A 20,064-nucleotide genomic window follows, 5' to 3' on the forward strand; every position below is an offset into this window, starting at 1 on the left:
TATAAAAGGATGCCAGGTGGTTGTGTGAGTCTCTCAGCCTGGGAACACAGAGAGTCTGTCTGTGTGAGAGACACACGTGAGTGGAAGCAGTGCCCACTGCAACTGTGGTTTGGCTGGACGGGAGAAGCCCGCCAGTTGGTAGTTAGGTTGTCCATTGTTTAGTTAGTGCCGGACAGGCAAGGAATTGTTTTATGTTTTATTTCCTTTTGCATTGCTTTCACCGTTAATAAACCTGACCCAGGGTCAGTTATACACGAATCCCAGCTCTGCGCCTGAGTTTCATGCTGAACGCACGTGACCTTTGACCCCAGCAAAGGCGATCCCGGAGTGTTTTATCACATTGTGGTGGAGAACGCGGGCATCACGTTGCAAGCATGAGCATGGAGGACATGGTGAAAGCGCTGGTACAGTCCACCGCCGTCCAGCAAGAAGCTAATCAGGTGATGATGGCCCAGCTGAAGGAGTTGGTGGACATGACAGCTACCGATCGTTCGCTTCTCCAGCAGGTGGCGCAGCGCTTGGCAAGCTTACCTGAGCTTAACCTGGAAGCCGAGTCGAGAGTGATTCACGTGAGTCGGTACTGGCAGAAGATGACGACCGAAGATGACGTCGAGGCATACCTGACCACGTTTGAACGGACGGCGGTACGAGAAAAATGGCCGAAGGCACGATGGGCCGGCCTGATTGCCCCGTTTCTTTCCGGTGAGGCCCAAAAGGCTTATTATGACTTAGAGCCTGAAGCTGCGCAGGACTTTGACAAACTGAAAGCCGAGATCTTGGCCCGGCTGGGAGTGACGACCGCTGTCCGTGCACAGAGAGTGCATCAATGGACTTATCAGCCGGATAAACCACCGCGGTCACAGATGTTCAACCTGATCCACGTGACGAAGAAGTGGCTACAACCCGAGGTGCTGACAGCGCCAGAGATAATCCAGAGAGTCGTCATGGACAAGTACCTGAGAGCTCTACCGCCAGCCCTGAGGAAGTGGGTAAGCCATGGAAATCCTACGACGGCAGATCAACTGGTGGATCTGGTTGAACGTTACTCCGTGGCGGAAGGACTCCGAGACGACGTTACCCCACCTCGTTCTTCATCATCTCCACGTGGAACCGGTAAGACTGTTCCAGGGAGTAGGGGAGATGGAAAAATCCCTAAGACAGTGGGGGAGGAAAATGGGACTGCCCGCACTGCGAGGCCGAGAGTAACGAACTATGGTCTCAGCAAGGGGCCCGTTAGGTGTTTCCGCTGCCAAGAGATGGGAAATATTGCTGCGAACTGTCCGGTCACTACTGAACCCATGCAGTGCGACGTCACAGACTCTAAAAACCGCATGTCTATGGTTGCACGGGTAGTGAGTGTGAATGCCGGTCAAAAGGATGCGGAAAAACACTTGTGTGATTTAACTGTTGATGGCAAAAATGTGGTGGCATTGTTAGACTCGAGAAGTGTGGTGACTCTGGTGAAGGCCAGTGTGGTGTCAGCCCCGACTGGACCATCAGACAAATTTTCTGTAACGTGTGTGCATGGAGACACCTGTTCGTACCTCACCACGGTCATATGCATTACTACTTCCTATGGGTCTGTGCAACATAAAGTGGGACTCGTCCCGGCGTTATTGCATGATGTTATCCTGGGCCGGGATTTTCCCCACTTCTGGCAATTGTGGGAGAATCAGTTGATGCCCTTGGGTAATCGTGTACATGATTCTTCTCCCAGGGCGCGTGGGGGTCCCGAACCCCTGGAAGAGGTCTCCCCGGAAGACTCGGGGGAAGAGTCTGCGGGAAATGACCTGCAGTTCCCATTTTCAGTCATGGCGGGTGATACGGAGGAGACCGGGGAAGAGGAGGAGGCCGACAGCCGTCCACCTCCCCGTTTGCCGGATTTAGAAGTTCAGAAAGATGACTTCCAAAGCGAGCAAATAAAGGATCCTACCCTTTCTCAGGCTAGGACAAATGTAAAAGTGATAAACGGGGTACACGTAGAACCTGGCTCTAGGCTGGCATATCCTTACATGGTTCTGGAGAATGATTTACTCTATCAGATAGAGAAAAAGGGGGAAGGTACGGTGCAACTATTAGTCGTGCCAAAACCCTACCGGTGGCAGGTCCTGGACCTGGCCCACGGACATGTGATGGGAGGTCACCTGGGAGTCCAGAAAACCACCGAAAGGATATTACACTGTTTTGTTTGGCCAGGCATGCATCACGATATTCGTGTATATTGTGAGTCTTGTCCTGACTGCCAAGCCTCTACACCTAAGCCCCGGTACTTTAGCCCTTTGGTACCCCTACCTATTATTGAAGTCCCGTTTGAGAGGATTGGGATGGATTTAGTTGGACCCCTTCCACGGTCTGCACGTGGACACCAACATATCCTGGTCATCTTGGATTATGCCACTCGTTACCCGGAGGCCATCCCTTTGCGTAACACGGCCACCAAGACGATTGCCAAGGAACTGGTGCATGTGTTTAGTCGGGTCGGTATACCAAAACAGATACTCACCGACCAGGGGACCCCCTTTATGTCCAGGATAATGAAGGAGCTCTGCCGATTGTTACAAATCGAACCGTTACGCACATCCGTGTATCACCCTCAAACAGATGGGTTGGTCGAACGGTTCAATAAACCTCTGAAGCAGATGCTGAGAAAGGTGATAGACAAGGATGGGAAGAACTGGGACTATTTACTTCCGTATTTGCTTTTTGCCATCAGGGAAGTACCCCAGTCTTCCACAGGATTCTCGCCTTTCGAGTTATTGTACGCCCGACGTCCTCGCGGACTGTTAGACGTTGCAAAAGAAACCTGGGAGGGTCAGGTCACTCCGTTTAAAACGGTGATAGATCACGTCACACAAATGCAGGACCGTATTGCGGCTGTTATGCCTATAGTCAAAGAACACATGATGCAGGCTCAAGGAGCCCAAAAAAGAATCTATGATAGGGGCGCCAAGATCCGTACGTTTGCACCCGGAGATAGGGTGTTGATCCTGGTCCCCACGGTGGACAGTAAGTTCCTGGCAAAGTGGCAGGGCCCCTTTGAGATTAAGGAAAGAGTTGGTGAAGTAAACTACAAAGTATACCAGGCAGGTAAGCGGAAACCTGAACAGATTTATCATGTAAATCTGATAAAACCCTGGAAAGATCGGTCTGCCTTGTCAGCGGAGCTGGCCCGTCCTGTCTGCTCGCATACCGTACCGGAGGTACGGGTTGCAGAGACTCTCTCGGAGCGGCAAAAGACTGAGGTCAGGCAGTTTCTACTTCACAGCCAAAAGTTTTTCTCAGAAAAACCCGGGCAGACTACGCTAATGAAACATGACATCGTAACAGTACCTGGTGTCACAGTTCACATAAAGCCCTACCGAATCCCGGGAGCACGCCGTGAAGCCGTTTCCCGAGAAGTGAAGGCAATGTTAGAGTTAGGTGTCATTGAGGAATCGCACAGTGCTTGGTCCAGCCCGATTGTGCTAATTCCTAAACCGGACGGAACCATCCGGTTCTGCAATGACTTCAGGAAACTGAATGCGGTCTCAAAATTTGATGCCTACCCTATGCCCCGGGTCGACGAGTTAATAGATCGGTTAGGAAAAGCCCGGTATATTACGACCCTAGACCTAACAAAGGAGTATTGGCAGATCCCTCTGGCGGAGGCTGCCAGAGAAAAGACGGCATTTGCTACCCCAGAAGGTCTATTTCAGTATGTGTATATGCCGTTTGGACTGCACGGAGCACCGGCGACCTTCCAGAGACTGATGGATCGAGTCCTGAGGCCACATAGGCAGTACGCTTCAGCCTATTTGGACGACATTGTCATTTACAGCTTGGACTGGGAGACTCATCTCCAGAAAGTACAAGCTGTGACTGACGACCTGTGGGAGGCAGGTCTAACCGCGAACCCCAAGAAATGTCACATCGGGCTAGAAGAAGCCCGGTATTTGGGGTATGTAATTGGGAGGGGTGTTGTTAAACCCCAGGTTGATAAGATTCAGGCGGTTCAGGACTGGCCACAACCTGTCAACAAGAAGCAGGTGCAAGCCTTCCTGGGGATCGCCGGCTATTATCGCCGGTTCATACCCAATTTTGCAGCCATCGCTACCCCCCTGACAGATCTTACAAAAGGGAAAGACTCCGTCATGATTAAATGGAGTTTAGCGGCTGAAGAAGCCTTCCATAGCCTAAAACGGGCACTTTGCTCTCAGCCCGTACTGGTGACTCCGGACTTCCGCAGCGAGTTTGTGGTACAAACGGATGCCTCTGATACCGGTATCGGGGCAGTACTCTCACAAGTGAGGGACGGAGTGGAACACCCAGTCCTCTATCTCAGCAGGAAGCTGAATAAACACGAGCAAAGGTATGCAGTCGTAGAAAAAGAGTGCCTCGCCATTAAGTGGGCTCTAGAGGCCCTCAAATATTACCTGGTGGGCCGAAAGTTCAGGCTGAACACGGACCATGCCCCTCTCAAGTGGATGCACTTGAACAAGAAACGGAATAGCCGGGTGACCCGGTGGTTCCTTGCCCTGCAGGCCTACACTTTTACGGTGGAGCACCGCCCAGGGGTACAGATGGGAAATGCAGATGCCCTGTCCCGAGTGCACTGTTTGGCGGGTGTCATTGCTCGACCGGAGAGGTCTGAGCAGAGGGGGGGATATGTGAGAATCATGTGGGAATAGTGGATGAGGGCAGGTATATCTCGCCCAGATTCCTTTCCTATGTGGCCTAGTCTGGTCAGTATCGCACCTGCTTGCTAATGAATAATGGGAGGTGGATATAATAGGATGCCAGGTGGTTGTGTGAGTCTCTCAGCCTGGGAACACAGAGAGTCTGTCTGTGTGAGAGACACACGTGAGTGGAAGCAGTGCCCACTGCAACTGTGGTTTGGCTGGACGGGAGAAGCCCGCCAGTTGGTAGTTAGGTTGTACTTTGTTTAGTTAGTGCCGGACAGGCAAGGATTTGTTTTATGTTTTATTTCCTTTTGCATTGCTTTCACCATTAATAAACCTGACCCAGTGTCAGTTATACCCGAATCCCAGCTCTGCGCCTGAGTTTCATGCTGAACGCACGTGACCTTTGACCCCAGCAAAGGCGATCCCGGAGTGTTTTATCACACTGTATAGGGACGCTAGTAAGAGCAGGGCACATCCTCAGGAGAGTGCAGGAGGTGCCCATTTCCCCGTTGCCTATCTCAGGGCCCACCATTGTATTTGTGTCCCCGGTGTACCCTTGCTTATTTGCTGTTTGGTGACCCACCAATCATTGGGTCATGTCGTACTGGTCAGTCACTCCGGGACACAATGTCAATGATAACACAGATAATGAAAAATAATTGCAATGATGTTTTCCTTCTAAATATAAGGTTGCCAACACATTAATTGTAATTCTAATATGGAAAACCCAGAAATAAGAAGTCTGTCAATTTGCAAAAATTTCTACATTTCTGATTCTTTAAGTCAAGATGGGGTGCAGAGTGTACATTAGGGTGACCGCAAAAAATCGATGTCAGAATTTTGTCCGTCTGGACCCCACAAAACGATTCCCCTTTCCAGATATTGAGATAGCCAAAATTTGAGCTCGATCAAACGACGTTAACCCGTGCCGCTCGTCGCTCAAAGTTTGAAAAAATCCAAATTGAGGTATTTTAAGATTTAGGTATTTTGCATAGTCTGTTAGACTATAAAGAATGTGACAACAACATTGCAGAAATAGCCCTGACCAAATTTTCGAACCATTTGTGGTATTTGAATGCAGAGTTGGTGGGATTATCGTTTTTTGATCCCACCATTACAGACAATGAAAAGTTGTTAATGGCTAATAAATTGCTCAGTAGCACAGATGAACCATCAGAGCACACTAGGGTTGTAAATCCAAAAGTTAGGAAAGAAAAATTAAAAGAGGTAGGAAGTAACCGACTTTAACGACCTTCTGACAAAAGATGAAGAACAAAAGCAATATGTCCTGCAAGTTGTAAGCAAATGCCGAGCATTATATTCTGACGTTTCAAAAACTACTTTAACAAAAGCTCTAGAATAGATTAGATAACTATGTAAAATTATCAACTCATGTAGGTTAGCGTGCTCTGATGGTTCATCTGTGCTACTGAGCAATTTATTAGCCATTAACAACTTTTCATTGTCTGTAATGGTGGGATCAAAAAACGATAATCCCACCAACTCTGCATTCAAATACCACAAATGGTTCGAAAATTTGGTCAGGGCTATTTCTGCAATGTTGTTGTCACATTCTTTATAGTCTAACAGACTATGCAAAATACCTAAATCTTAAAATACCTCAATTTGGATTTTTTCAAACTTTGAGCGACGAGCGGCACGGGTTAACGTCGTTTGATCGAGCTGAAATTTTGGCTATCTCAATATCTGGAAAGGGGAATCGTTTTGTGGGGTCCAGACGAACAAGATTCCGACATTTTTTCCCCCCCATATGAGATCCGGTCACCCTAGTGTACATTAATGAGAAAAAAAAAGAACTTTTTTGATTTTACCAAATGGCTGCAATGAAACAAAGAGTGAAAAATATGCTGCTTAAAAATTGTATTTTATATACCTCATCGTTCCTATTGACAAGTGACCATAGGAGCCATTGGCGGAAGGACATCTGGAGTTTATGAATGCCACCAAGGAGTTAGGGGATGTGCGAATCATGGTCTGCAGGTCAATACTAGCATCTGATAGTGGAGATATAGACATTGCTCTCTTCTTGCTAAGCTTCACTGAGCTTCTAGGGGTGGAGAAACGAGATCCTAAATAGAGAAAAAGGTAAATGACTGATAAGAAATAAAAACACCAGAAAAATACAGTACTTAAAATGTTTTACTAAATGAATTCTGGCAGAATTAGGTTAGGGCTACATAGCAACTTTGACAGTGACACATCTCACACGACCAAAGTTTGCTAAGAGAAATACAAGTGAATGGGGTCACATTGCCACCCAAAGGGTACGGTGACAATCAAGTTTTATTTTACTTACACTAATACATTGAATCAGTAAACTATCAATACAAGAATCAGGTCACACTTGCAAGTACAATGCGAGAAACTTGCGAGAGTCTCTCACATCAATACCCGGCACTGCCGTCGGCACTCGGGACCGGAGTGTGCAGCTGCATAGAAATACATCCAGCCACACACTCCGGTTCGGGTATTGATGTGAGAGACTCGCGTGAGTTTCTAGCATCACAATTGTAAGTGTGACCCCGGCCTAAGATGTGTTCTACTGATTACTATTTAGCTCAAAGTCTATTGCCTAATCTGGGTACAACTCTACTCCGAGAGTACATGGTATGGGTTTTTAAGTCAAACTGACTCAGCACACTCAGCTTCAAGTTATAGCTCGATCACCTTCAATAAAATTGTATGTATAATAACTGTCAAAGTAGGTTTTATTATCATTTTATCCATGATACTAGATTATGGCCCGATGCTATCGCATCGGGAGGATGCGATAGCATCACACCTCTTGCCATGTTAACCCTCAACACACACACTCCTCAACACACACTCCTCTCACCTTTCACCATCTCCACTCACTCTTTCACTCCACATACGACCCCTTCTCTCACTCCGTCTCTCATACTCACGCCGTCATCGCCGCTGCTCCACGATCCCCGACATCTTCTTCCGCCGGCGCCATCCTGGATCCAGACGTTGTCCACGCCGGCGACATGTTCTTGCGGCGATGCCATCTTGAGTATCGTGAAATCCTGCGATAGTCAAGATAGCGTCGCCGGAAGAACATGTCGCCGGCGTGGACGACGTCGGGATCCAAAATGGCGTCGGCGAAATCTCGCGAGTTTTCACCGACGCCATTTTGGATCCCGATGTCGTCCTCGCCGGCGACATGTTCTTGCGGCGACGCCATCTTGACTATCGCGGGATTTCGCCGATCCAAAATGGCATCGCCGCAAGAACATGTCGCCGGCGTGGACGACATCGGGATCCAAAATGGCGTCGGCGTAATCTCGCGAGATTTCGCCGACGCCATCTTTTTGGATCCCGAGTCGTCCACGCCAGCGACATGTTCTTGCGGCGACGCCATCTTGAATCTCGCGGGATTTCATGAAATCCAAGATGGCGTCGCCGCAAGAACATGTCGGCAGCCTGGAGAACATCTGGATCCAGGATCGCGGCGGCGGAGAAAGATGTCGGGGCAGCGACGATGACGGTGTGAGTATGAGAAACGGAGTGAGAGAAAGGAACGTATGTGGAGTGAAAGAGTGAGTGGACGTGAGTGGAGGTGAAAGGTGAGAGGAGTGTGTGTTGAGGCGGTGTGGTGTGTTGAGGGTTAACGTGCGTGTGTGTGTGGTGACGTCACCGGTTACAACTGGACGGAAGTTGTTACAACCGGAAGCTGGTTAGGGCATTTATTATTATAGATGATGAGGAAGAAGCCATCTGTTGTTGGCGGTGATGGCGTGTAGAGGCTTCTTCAGCCAATGTAAAAGATTTAGAGTTAGGGGATTCGTGTGTGAGACGACGGCGTTTATAAGCCTTAATCTTGTCAAGTCGATGCTGTTTTTCCTCAGGAGTCTCATTAGCACGGCGTTGTTTTTGTCGTAGTGCTAAAGCTGCTTTCCTTTCACTGGCATTGGCATACTGTGCATCGGTATTGAATGGTGGTATTGATAGGGCAGAAACAGATTGCTGATTAGTTATGTCAGTGAACGGCATATGGGATGAAGTGTAGCAGTAAATTGTTCCACATGCTGATGTGGAAGCATCCTGTTGTGAGTCTAATAATAATGATGAGGAAGAGGCCGTCTGTTGTCGGCGGTGACGGCGTGCAGAGGCTTCTTCAGCCAATCTTATGGATTTAGAGTTAGGGGATTCGTGTGTGAGGCGACGGCGTTTATAAGCCTTAATCTTCTCAAGGCGATGGTGTTTTTCCTCAGGAGTCTCATTAGCACGGCGTTGTTTTTGTCGTAGTGCTAAAGCTGCTTTCCTTTCACTGGCATTGGCATACTTTTTGTTATGACTCATGTTGGCACAGGTAAAGGAGTCTATTTGGCAGTTATCTGGCAGTGAAGAAGGCGTCCTGGAGTATTGTAGAGTAAACAGATACTAATTGACCCTGTAATTGCCCAGCAGTAGTTATGAAGTGGTAGTGGCAAATTGGCCCTGTAGTTAGACACCGGCAGAGGAGCAAGGCAGCAGTAGTTATGGCGGTAGAGGCAAATTGGCCCTGTAATTAGACACCGGCAGAGGAGCAAGGCAGCAGTAGTTATGGCGGTAGAGGCAAATTGGCCCTGTAATTAGACACCGGCAGAGGAGCAAGGCAGCAGTAGTTATGGCGGTAGAGGCAAATTGGCCCTGTAATTAGACACAGGCAGTGAACAGTCAGAGGAGCAAGGCAGCAGTACTTATGGCGGTAGAGGCAAATTGGCCCTGTAATTAGACACCGGCAGAGGAGCAAGGCAGCAGTAGTTATGGCGGTAGAGGCAAATTGATCCTGTAATTAGACACCGGCAGAGGAGCAAGGCAGCAGTAGTTATGGCGGTAGAGGCAAATTGGCCCTGTAAATTAGACACCGGCAGAGGAGCAAGGCAGCAGTAGTTATGGCGGTAGAGGCAAATTGGCCCTGTATTTAGACACCGGCAGAGGAGCAAGGCAGCAGTAGTTATGGCGGTAGAGGCAAATTAGCCCTGTAATTAGACACAGGCAGAGGAGCAAGGCAGCAGTAGTTATGGCGGTAGAGGCAAATTAGCCCTGTAATTAGACACCGGCAGAGGAGCAAGGCAGCAGTAGTTATGGCGGTAGAGGCAAATTGGCCTTGTAATTAGACACCGGCAGAGGAGCAAGGCAGCAGTAGTTATGGCAGTATAGGCAAATTGGCCCTGTAATTAGACACCGGCAGAGGACAAAGGCAGTAGTTATGGCGGTATAGGCAAATTGGTCCTGTAATTAGACACCGGCAGAGGAGCAAGGCAGCAGTAGTTATGGCGGTACAGGCAAATTGGTCCAGTAATTAGACACCGGCAGTAAACAGGCATAGGTCCAATGCAGCAGTAGTCATGGTGGTACAGGCAATGCCAAGCGTCCGCACAGCAAGTCGGCGTGAGGTAAATGACGCAATTTCACGAATGCAAGATGGCGTCGGCGAAATCTCGCGAGATTTCGCCGACGTCGTTAACACCTCTTGCCATGTTAACCCTCAACACACCACACCGCCTCAACACACACTCCTCTCACCTTTCACCTCCACTCATGTCCACTCACTCTTTCACTCCACATACGTTCCTTTCTCTCACTCCATTTCTCATACTCACACCGTCATCGTCGCTGCCCCGACATCTTCCTCCGCCGCCGCGATCCAGGATCCAGACGTTCTCCAGGCCGCCGACATGTTCTTGCGGGACGCCATCTTGGATTTCGTGAAATCCCGCGATATTCAAGATAGCGTCGCCGCAACAACATGTCGCTGGCGTGGACGACATCGGGATCCAAAAAGATGGCGTCGGCGAAATCTCACGAGATTACGCCGACGCCATTTTGGATCCCGATGTCGCCCACGCCAGCGACATATTCTTGCGGGACGCCATCTTGGATGTCGTGAAGTCCCGCGATATTCAAGATGGCGTCGCCGCAACAACATGTTGCTGGCATGGGCGACATCGGGATCCAAAATGGCGTCGGTGTAATCTCGCGAGATTTCGCCGACGCCATCTTTTTGGATCCCGATGTCGTCCACGCCAGCGACATATTGTTGCGGCGACGCCATCTTGAATCTCGCGGGATTTCACGACATCCAAGATGGCGTCCCGCAAGAACATGTCGGCGGCCTGGAGAACGTCTGGATCCTGGATCGCGGCGGCGGAGGAAGATGTCGGGGCAGCGACGATGACGGTGTGAGTATGAGAAACGGAGTGAGAGAAAGGAACGTATGTGGAGTGAAAGAGTGAGTGGACATGAGTGGAGGTGAAAGGTGAGAGGAGTGTGTGTTGAGGCGGTGTGGTGTGTTGAGGGTTAACATGTGCGTGTGTGTGTGGTGACGTCACCGGTTACAACTGGACGGAAGTTGTTACAACCGGAAGCTGGTTAGGGCATTTATTATTATAGATACTCACCATCTGCAGAAGCCATCTGCTCATTGGCTTGTGCAAGACTGAAACCATGTTGGCTAGTCATAAGGTTGTTTTGGTGACAGTAGGGCATCTCATTCATGCCTGCAAGCCAAATTGCACAGAGATGAGACCAAAAAAATAAAAAAGGCCACAGTCAATCAGCAAAATGCATTTACAAATAATAATAATAATTATCAAAACAATTACAATAATAATAGCTATTTTAACAGTAAATATAATTTTATTAATTTATACCTAGACAGTATAAGAACAGCATAAGAATATAGACGCGTTCTTTGATGCTAATCTAGATGAACAGTAATTATTATCAGACAATGGAAAGCTCTCATCACCATGTCTATTTACTGAGTCATCTCATGGCTGCCTGCCGTCAGACGTGTGTGAAGAAGTGGGAAAACTATGCCCTTAGTATGACCTCTAGGCCATAATCTGCCCATCTCATCATTGCCAGATACTGACCTTCCGCCATGACATTGGGTGACCTCAGGTAGCAATGTTCAATGTAACTGTTCATAGGCGGGTTCATGGAATTGAACATCGCAGGCGGGCACTGGCGGGATGCCATCGTGGGAGCAACCAGTTGTCAGCGGCACATTTAGCTCTGCAAGACGTAGACAAAAAGTAAAACATGTCATACATAGTTCCAGCTAGTTCTATAATATAATGTTTTGCTCTGCTCCTATAAAGCATGAACAGGGCTGCGTAGAGGTAGGAGGGAATACAAAATTCTATGGCCACTTTCTGATAAAATTTAATGACATCAAATCCGAACATATATTAAGAGATGGTTTGGTGATTTTCCTATCATCAAAAATATAACTAGAAGTCATAAATATTAGAAGTAATAGCTCAATCAAATAGACATATTGCCGACACTGGCTCTCTCGGCGCTCACGTGACATTATGTCATGTGATTACTGCGGCCAATCAGTGCTGGCTTCTTTCTCCCCTCTTTTGGACAAATCAAGAAATCTGGAGGAAGCGAAAGAACAGCCGCAGCTCTCATTTTCTCTGTATGTCAATAATGTCCGTGGGAGAGGAGAGCGAAGCCAGTGCTGACTGGTAGTGGGAGATGCAGTGCCGACAACGATGGAGCAGCGCGGGCACTGGAGGTGAGCAGAAGTGTTATTATCCTACTTGGGGGGAGGGAATAGGGATTGAAAAGGAGTCGTCCACTACTCGGACAATCCCTACATTTCACTGCAGTAAAATATGATAGAAAACGAAAAAAGTCATACTCGCCTTTAGAGTTGAGCGACTTTTGGTTTTTTAGGGTCACGTTTCGTTTCGTGAAACCCGACTTTTCCAAAAGTCGGGTCGAGCAAGATTGTCCGATTATAGGGAAAAGTCGGGGTCGTCCCGAAACACGAAACCCAATGTAAGTCAATGGGGAATAAAAGTCGGCAGTGAGAGGAGGACAGGAAACACACCTACAGTGCCCATTTGAATGCCAAAAGCATCAATTCTTCTTACTTAAGCTTGTCAACCTTAATTAACTTCATAATACAAGTTACGCTCTGAAAAATGGGGATTATTTGGCTAAAGTTGTGGGGGGGAGGGCTGGCTGCAGGTTTTCATGTGCCCTGGGCGAAAGAGCGCCCCTTTAACACATACCACAACTCATCATGCTCCGATACGGCAGATAAATAGCGGTATAGTACAATGAAAAATACCTCAATTTTTACATCTCATGACGAGGCCCATCTATTTCTCCATACAGAATCATTGGTCCCATATAATGTTTGAAACAGTATATGATGAGCTCCACATAATGCTACAGTATATGTTGGTCCCAATGGATGAAGCTCCACTGTCTTATGGGCCCAAATAATGCTCCAAACATAATGGACCCCATTTCTAATGCTCTAGTGTATAATGGGCCCTGTAAATGCTGCTCCAGTGTCTGATGTCCACCTTTGGAATGTTCCAGTGTATGGTGGGCCCCATCTATCATTCTCCAGAGTATAGTGCTCCCCAAAAATTGCTGTCCCATCATTGAAAACAATCAAATAAGTCTCCTCGCTAGGGAATACCTGTACTTGTCTGGACAGGTGCTGTAGCTTGCTTAACAGCTCGCCAGTCGTTCTCACGCCCAGTATGGATTGCACGTGATTGCACAAAGGTTAGAAAGGGTACCGTATCCCTGGATAACATGTATGGATAGCGTACACATTCAAAATATATGTCTCAGGAGGCAGGCTCAGACGTTGTTAGGCCCAGTATGGATTGCATGTGATTGCACAAAGGTTAGAAAGGGTACCGTATCCCCGGATAACATGTATGGATAGCGTACACATTCAAAATATATGTCTCAGGAGGCAGGCTCAGATGGTGTCAGGCCCAGTATGGATTGCACGTGATTGCACAAAGGTTAGAAAGGGTACCGTATCCCCGGATAACATGTATGGATAGCGTACACATTCAAAATATATGTCTCAGGAGGCAGGCTCAGACGGTGTTAGGCCCAGTATGGATTGCACGTGATTGCACAAAGGTTAGAAAGGGTACCGTATCCCCGGATAACATGTATGGATAGCGTACACATTCAAAATATATGTCTCAGGAGGCAGGCTCAGACGGTGTTAGGCCCAGTATGGATTGCACGTGATTGCACAAAGGTTAGAAAGGGTACCATATCCCTGGATAACATGTATGGATAGCGTACACATTCAAAATATATGTCTCAGGAGGCAGGCTCAGACGGTGTCAGGCCCAGTATGGATTGCACGTGATTGCACAAAGGTTAGAAAGGGTACCGTATCCCTGGATAACATGTATGGATAGCGTACACATTCAAAATATATGTCTCAGGAGGCAGGCTCAGACGGTGTCAGGCACAGTATGGATTGCACGTGATTGCACAAAGGTTAGAAAGGGTACCGTATCCCCGGATAACATGTATGGATAGCGTACACATTCAAAATATATGTCTCAGGAGGCAGGCTCAGACGGTGTTAGGCCCAGTATGGATTGCACGTGATTGCACAAAGGTTAGAAAGGGTACCGTATCCCCGGATAACATGTATGGATAGCGTACACATTCAAAATATATGTCTCAGGAGGCAGGCTCAGACGGTGTTAGGCCCAGTATGGATTGCACGTGATTGCACAAAGGTTAGAAAGGGTACTGTATCCCTGGATGACATGTATGGATAGCGTACACATTCAAAATATATGTCTCAGGAGGCAGGCTCAGACGGTGTCACGCACAGTATGGATTTGACGGCCCAGATTACACAGCGGAGGAGCAGGGAGAGGTAAAGATTGCAAATGCTGGGGCCCTGCCCAAGCAAGGGGGGCGCACTCGTGGGCGTCGGTACTGGCACTGGGCCCCTCATAGTACAGCGGTGTGTCTGACGGTGGGTGTGCACCACCACCGTCAGAGACACTTGATTGCACTATGAGGGACCCTGTGCCAGTGCCCGCGCCCAAGAGTCGGCCTACCCACCTGTCCAGGGCAACGGCACTCGCACGGTGTTGTGCGGTAGGTGGTGACCCCGGCCATGGGGGGGAGGCAGCACAGTTAGGGAGTTTTAGAAAGTGGCATATGTTGATGTTGGACATTCAGCTGATGCAAAAGGCGAAATAGGTGAAGTACCAGGAAGAGGTGGACCAAAGCAAGCCATTTTTCTGTCACCCTATGTGTCATCAGGGGAAGGTGGGACAAAATCCTTGGAAACCCATGCGTGGTTCATTTTAATGAAGGTTAGATCATCCACATTTTGGGTTGACAGACGGGTCCTTTTTTCTGTCAGGATTGATCCAGCTGCACTGAAGACTCTTTCCGATAGCACACTTGCAGCTGGGCAAGCGAGCTCCTGTAAGGCATATTGGGCCAATTCAGGCCAGGTGTCCAGTTTAGCGGCCCAATAGTCAAAGGGGAATGACCTGTGTGGGAGAACATCGATATGGGAGGAAAAGTAGTTTGTAACCATAGTTGACAACTGCTGTCTCCTGTCACTTTCCATCGATGCAGTATTACCAGTTGTGTGAGCGGTATTTGAAAAATCAGTCCACAACATTGTCATGAAACCCCTGTCTCCAACGCCACTTCTGCTGTGTGCACCACGAACACCTCTGCCAAGCTGCCCCCGGCCCGTACGGCTCGTGTGAGAACCATCACCGCTGCTGTGTGCTGGGAATGCCTCAAGCAACCGATTTACCAGAGTTGCTTGTTTATTAGCCAATATTAGGTCAAGGTTCTCCTGTGGCATGATGTTTTGTAATTTGCCTTTATAGCGTGGATCCAGGATGCTGGCCAACCAGTAGTCGTCATCGTTCATCATTTTGGCAATGCGGGGTCCCTTTTTAGGATCCGCAAGGCATAATCTGACATGTGGGCCAATGTTCCCGGTGTCAATGATCCACTGCGAGTGCTGGGTGGAGGAGCACTTTCTGGCAAATCCACATCCCTCCAGTCACGCACAAACCCTGTACCAGACCTTGCCACGCCAACATTTTCACTTGCCCCACGAGATGCATCCTCCTCCCCTAAGTAATCATCCCCATCATCCTCCTCCTCTTCTTCCTCCACCTCGTCCAGGAGAGGTCCCTGAGCAGACAATGGCTGAATGTCATCAAGGATTCCCTCCTCCTCTTCCTCCTCATCAACATTGGCTGCAGACGCCTGCTCCTTAAGGTGCGTCAAAGTTTGCATGAGCAGACGCATAAGTGGGATGCTCATGCTTAGGATGGCGTCGTCTGCGCTTACCAGCCGTGTGCATTCCTCAAAACACTGAAGGACTTTACAAAGGTCTTTCAGCTTCGACCACTGCACGCCTGTCAACTCCATGTCTGCTCTCAAAGTGCCTGGCCGTGTATCCTCCCACAAATGCATTATGGCCTGCCTCTGCTCGCACAGCCGCTCCACCATGTGCAGGGTGGAGTTCCACCTTGTTGCAATGTCGATAATGAGGCGGTGGTTGGGAAGGTGGAGCAATCGCTGCAGCTTCTGCATACGAACGGAGTGTACAGGCGACCGGCGGATGTGCGCGCACAGTCTTCGCACCTTCTGGAGCAGGGCTGTTAACTCCGGATAATTTTTGAGGAAGTACTGCACCACCAGGTTCAAGGTGTGAGCCAAGCAAGGTATGTGGCTGAGTTTTGAAAGGGCTATGGCTGCCACAAAATTACGGCCGTTATCACTAACTACCTTGCCTGCCTCAAGATGTACACTGCCCAGCCATGACTCAGTTTGTCGCTTCAAGTACTCGGCCAGCACCTCGGCGGTGTGTCTGTTGCCCAAACACATCATCTGCAACACAGCCTGCTGACGCTTTCCACTAGCTGCTCGATAGGGGGACACATCGTGTGCAACAGTGGCAGCTGCAGATGGAGTGCTCGTACGACTGCGCTCTGTGGACGAGCTTTCGCTTCTGGAGGAGGAGGAGGAGGGTCGAACGCCTACAGCCAACTGTTTCCTATACCGTGGGCTAGGCAGCACTGTCCCACCACTGCTGTCCCCTGTGGACCCTGCATCCACCACATTAACCCAGTGCGCAGTGATGGACACGTAACGGCCCTGGCCATGCCGACTGGACCATGCATCAGTTGTGAGGTGCACCTTTCCGCTCACTGACTGCTTGAGTGCATGGACAATGCGGTCTTTCACATGATGGTGGAGGGCTGGGATGGCTTTGCGAGAGAAGAAGTGGCGACTGAGTAGGTCATAGCGTGGTACTGCATAGGCCATGAGTTCGCGGAAAGCTGTGCTTTCCACCAACCGAAAGGGCATCATCTCAAACGAGATTAGTTTGGCAATGTGGGCGTTCAAACCCAGTGTACGCGGATGAGAGACTGAGTACTTTCTTGACCTACTCATAGTGTCTGGGAGGGTGAGCTGGACTTGAGAGCTGCATATGGTGGAAGTAGCGGTGGACAGGGCGGACTGAGAGAGGGTTGATGATGGTGATGGAGTTGGTGTTCTTTCTGATGGCCTAGAATCAGTCTTTCGTTGATATAACAGTGGGATTCCCTGACTGCTGTGGTCTTGCAACGACACCTCAACATTTGCTGCTGTGCTAACCGGTGGGCTTACAGTGGGGGAAACAATGTAGCGTTGCTGACTACCTTCGTTGTGATCAGTTGCACATGTGGCACTTGAGGTTTGGTGTTGTGTCCACGCTTGCAAGTGCATGCTGGTTAAATGTCTAAGCATGCAACTGGTATTCAAATTTTTCAGATTTTTCCCTCGGCTAAAGGTCTTTGCGCACTTCTTACAGATAACCTTGGCCTGATCATGAGGATTTTGTTCAAAAAAGTGCCACACTGCACTCTTCCTACTTTGGCAGACATTTTGCGGCCTAGCACGCTGTGATCTTTTGACCCTCTGGACAAGCTGTCCAGCAACTCTTTTGATGTTTGGAACCTGTCTTTGGAGTGCTCCGGGCCTGCCAGATAACAGCTGTTGCGATGTCGATGTCTGCTGTGGATGCTCCTCATCTGAGCTATTGGAAGCAGCACCCTCTTCCCCCAATGGATGCCAATCTGGGTCAACAACTGGGTCATCCATCACCTCCTCTTCTATGTCATGTGCACCTTTCTCTGTGTCACCGTGTATGGTAGTATAGTGTGCAGGAAGGGGCACCTGAGTCTCATCAGGGTCAAAATCTGGCTCTGTACACTGCGAGGACAATGTAGTGCTCTGAGTGAATGTACCAGCAGAATCATCCATCAGCGGCTGTGCATCAGTGCACTCCATGTCAGATTCATCTTGGCCTGGGTAATTCACCATTTCACTTGATAATCCAGGCATGGTATGTGAAAACAGCTCCATGGAGTAATCAGTAGTATGGCCTGCGTCATCCTTCAATCTTGGTTGGGGTGAAGGACACAAGGAAAGGTGTGGTTCATGAACACGAGCCTCCAATGACGACTCAGTGCTTTTACTTTTTACAACTGAAGAAGAGGAGGCGATAGAGCTGGAGGCTGAGTCAGCAATGTAAGACAAAACTTTTTCCTGATGCTCTGCCTTTAAAAGCGGTTTGCCAACTCCTAGAAAACTAAGCGTTCGAGGCCTTATGTAGCCAGACGATGACGCAGGGTCAGCACCTCCTGCATTCGGTCCTATTTTGCTCTTGCCACTACCATCAGATCCACCACCAACACCATCATTACCAGCTGCCAACCCCCGCCCAATTCCACGGCCTCTTCCACCAGCCTTCCTTATTTTTGGTAGAAATGTAGACAAAATCCAACAAACTATATAGTAATGTAAAACAAGGTACAAGGTGTCTATAGGACAGGGGAGATTTAGAATTTCTGCACACACTTGTGGACAGTGGACACTTTTGGATTGTGTGAGGCCCACTGATATCTGAGCGCTATGTGACAGGCTCGATGGCACAGCTGCCTGTGACCAAAGTGACGAGAGGATAATGGAGATTTTGAATCTCTGCGCACACTTTTGGACACTGGACACTTGTGGATTGTGTGAGGCCCACTGATATCTGAGCGCTATGTGACAGGCTCGATGGCACAGCTGCCTGTGACCAAAGTGACGAGAGGATAATGGAGATTTTGAATCTCTGCGCACACTTTTGGACACTGGACACTTGTGGATTGTGTGAGGCCCACTGATATCTGAGTGCTATGTGACACGCTCGATGGCACAGCTGCCTGTGACCAAAGTGACGAGAGGATAATGGAGATTTTGAATCTCTGCGCACACTTTTGGACACTGGACACTTGTGGATTGTGTGAGGCCCACTGATATCTGAGCGCTATGTGACAGGCTCGATGGCACAGCTGCCTGTGACCAAAGTGACGAGAGGATAATGGAGATTTTGAATCTCTGCGCACACTTTTGGACACTGGACACTTGTGGATTGTGTGAGGCCCACTGATATCTGAGCGCTATGTGACATGCTCGATGGCACAGCTGCCTGTGACCAAAGTGACGAGAGGATAATGGAGATTTTGAATCTCTGCGCACACTTTTGGACACTGGACACTTGTGGATTGTGGGAGGCCCACTGATATCTGAGCGCTATGTGACACGCTCGATGGCACAGCTGCCTGTGACCAAAGTGACGAGAGGATAATGGAGATTTTGAATCTCTGCGCACACTTTTGGACACTGGACACTTGTGGATTGTGTGAGGCCCACTGATATCTGAGCGCTATGTGACACGCTCGATGGCACAGCTGCCTGTGACCAAAGTGACGAGAGGATAATGGAGATTTTGAATCTCTGCGCACACTTTTGGACACTGGACACTTGTGGATTGTGTGAGGCCCACTGATATCTGAGCGCTATGTGACACGCTCGATGGCACAGCTGCCTGTGACCAAAGTGACGAGAGGATAATGGAGATTTTGAATCTCTGCGCACACTTTTGGACACTGGACACTTGTGGATTGTGTGAGGCCCACTGATATCTGAGCGCTATGTGACAGGCTCGATGGCACAGCTGCCTGTGACCAAAGTGACGAGAGGATAAGGGAGATTGGATTGCTTTTAAAAAAGCAGTTTGCGGAGCAGTGGGTAAACAGCAATGCCAGCGTGTCAGGAAGCCTTAAAAGGCAGCCCAACAACCAACACCACTGATACACCACAATATAGCCTCCCCTTGCACTGCACACACAGTGACTTGTGTGTTGTGCAGGCCAAATCGCTAGCAGCAGAAGCAGTTTTTTTGTCTTCTTCCCTGCCTAACGCTCTCCCTACAGAATCAGCAGCAACCTCTCCCTATACTAAGATCGTCAGAAGTAAGATGGCGGTCGGTGTGCACGCCCTTTTATACCCCCTGTAACGCCCACCAAAGCAAGCCAATCACTTGCATGCCCTTCTGAAAGATGGTGGTGACCCGTGCCTAGGTCATCACGTTGCCCACAGTGTCCGTGGATCCTGATTGGCTGAAAAAGAGCGCAAAACAAACTTTTGAAAAGCGACTTTGGCGCGTAAGTCGCCGACCTCGTGGCCGACCTCATCCTAGGGTCGGGTTTCGTTTCATGAAACCCGACTTTGCCAAAAG

General features: G+C 49.0%; 1 protein-coding gene across 1 annotated transcript in view; it reads right to left on the bottom strand.

Moving 5' to 3' along the window:
- Nucleotides 1-20,064, bottom strand: part of GLI1 (GLI family zinc finger 1) — a 268,280-nt gene that overhangs the window by 19,347 nt on the left and 228,869 nt on the right. The window contains exons 2-4 of the mRNA XM_073576829.1: nt 11,549-11,690; nt 11,072-11,170; nt 6,556-6,751 (exon numbers count right to left, since the gene is read on the bottom strand). Of these exons, the coding sequence (XP_073432930.1) occupies nt 6,556-6,751; nt 11,072-11,170; nt 11,549-11,654 (401 nt within the window). The 5' untranslated portion in view covers nt 11,655-11,690. The remainder of the gene's footprint in view (nt 1-6,555; nt 6,752-11,071; nt 11,171-11,548; nt 11,691-20,064) is intronic.

This window comes from Dendrobates tinctorius, unplaced genomic scaffold (genome assembly GCF_039654945.1).
Source record: "Dendrobates tinctorius isolate UK_male_01 unplaced genomic scaffold, ASM3965494v1 ptg000051l, whole genome shotgun sequence".
Classification (NCBI taxonomy): Eukaryota; Metazoa; Chordata; class Amphibia; order Anura; family Dendrobatidae; genus Dendrobates; species Dendrobates tinctorius.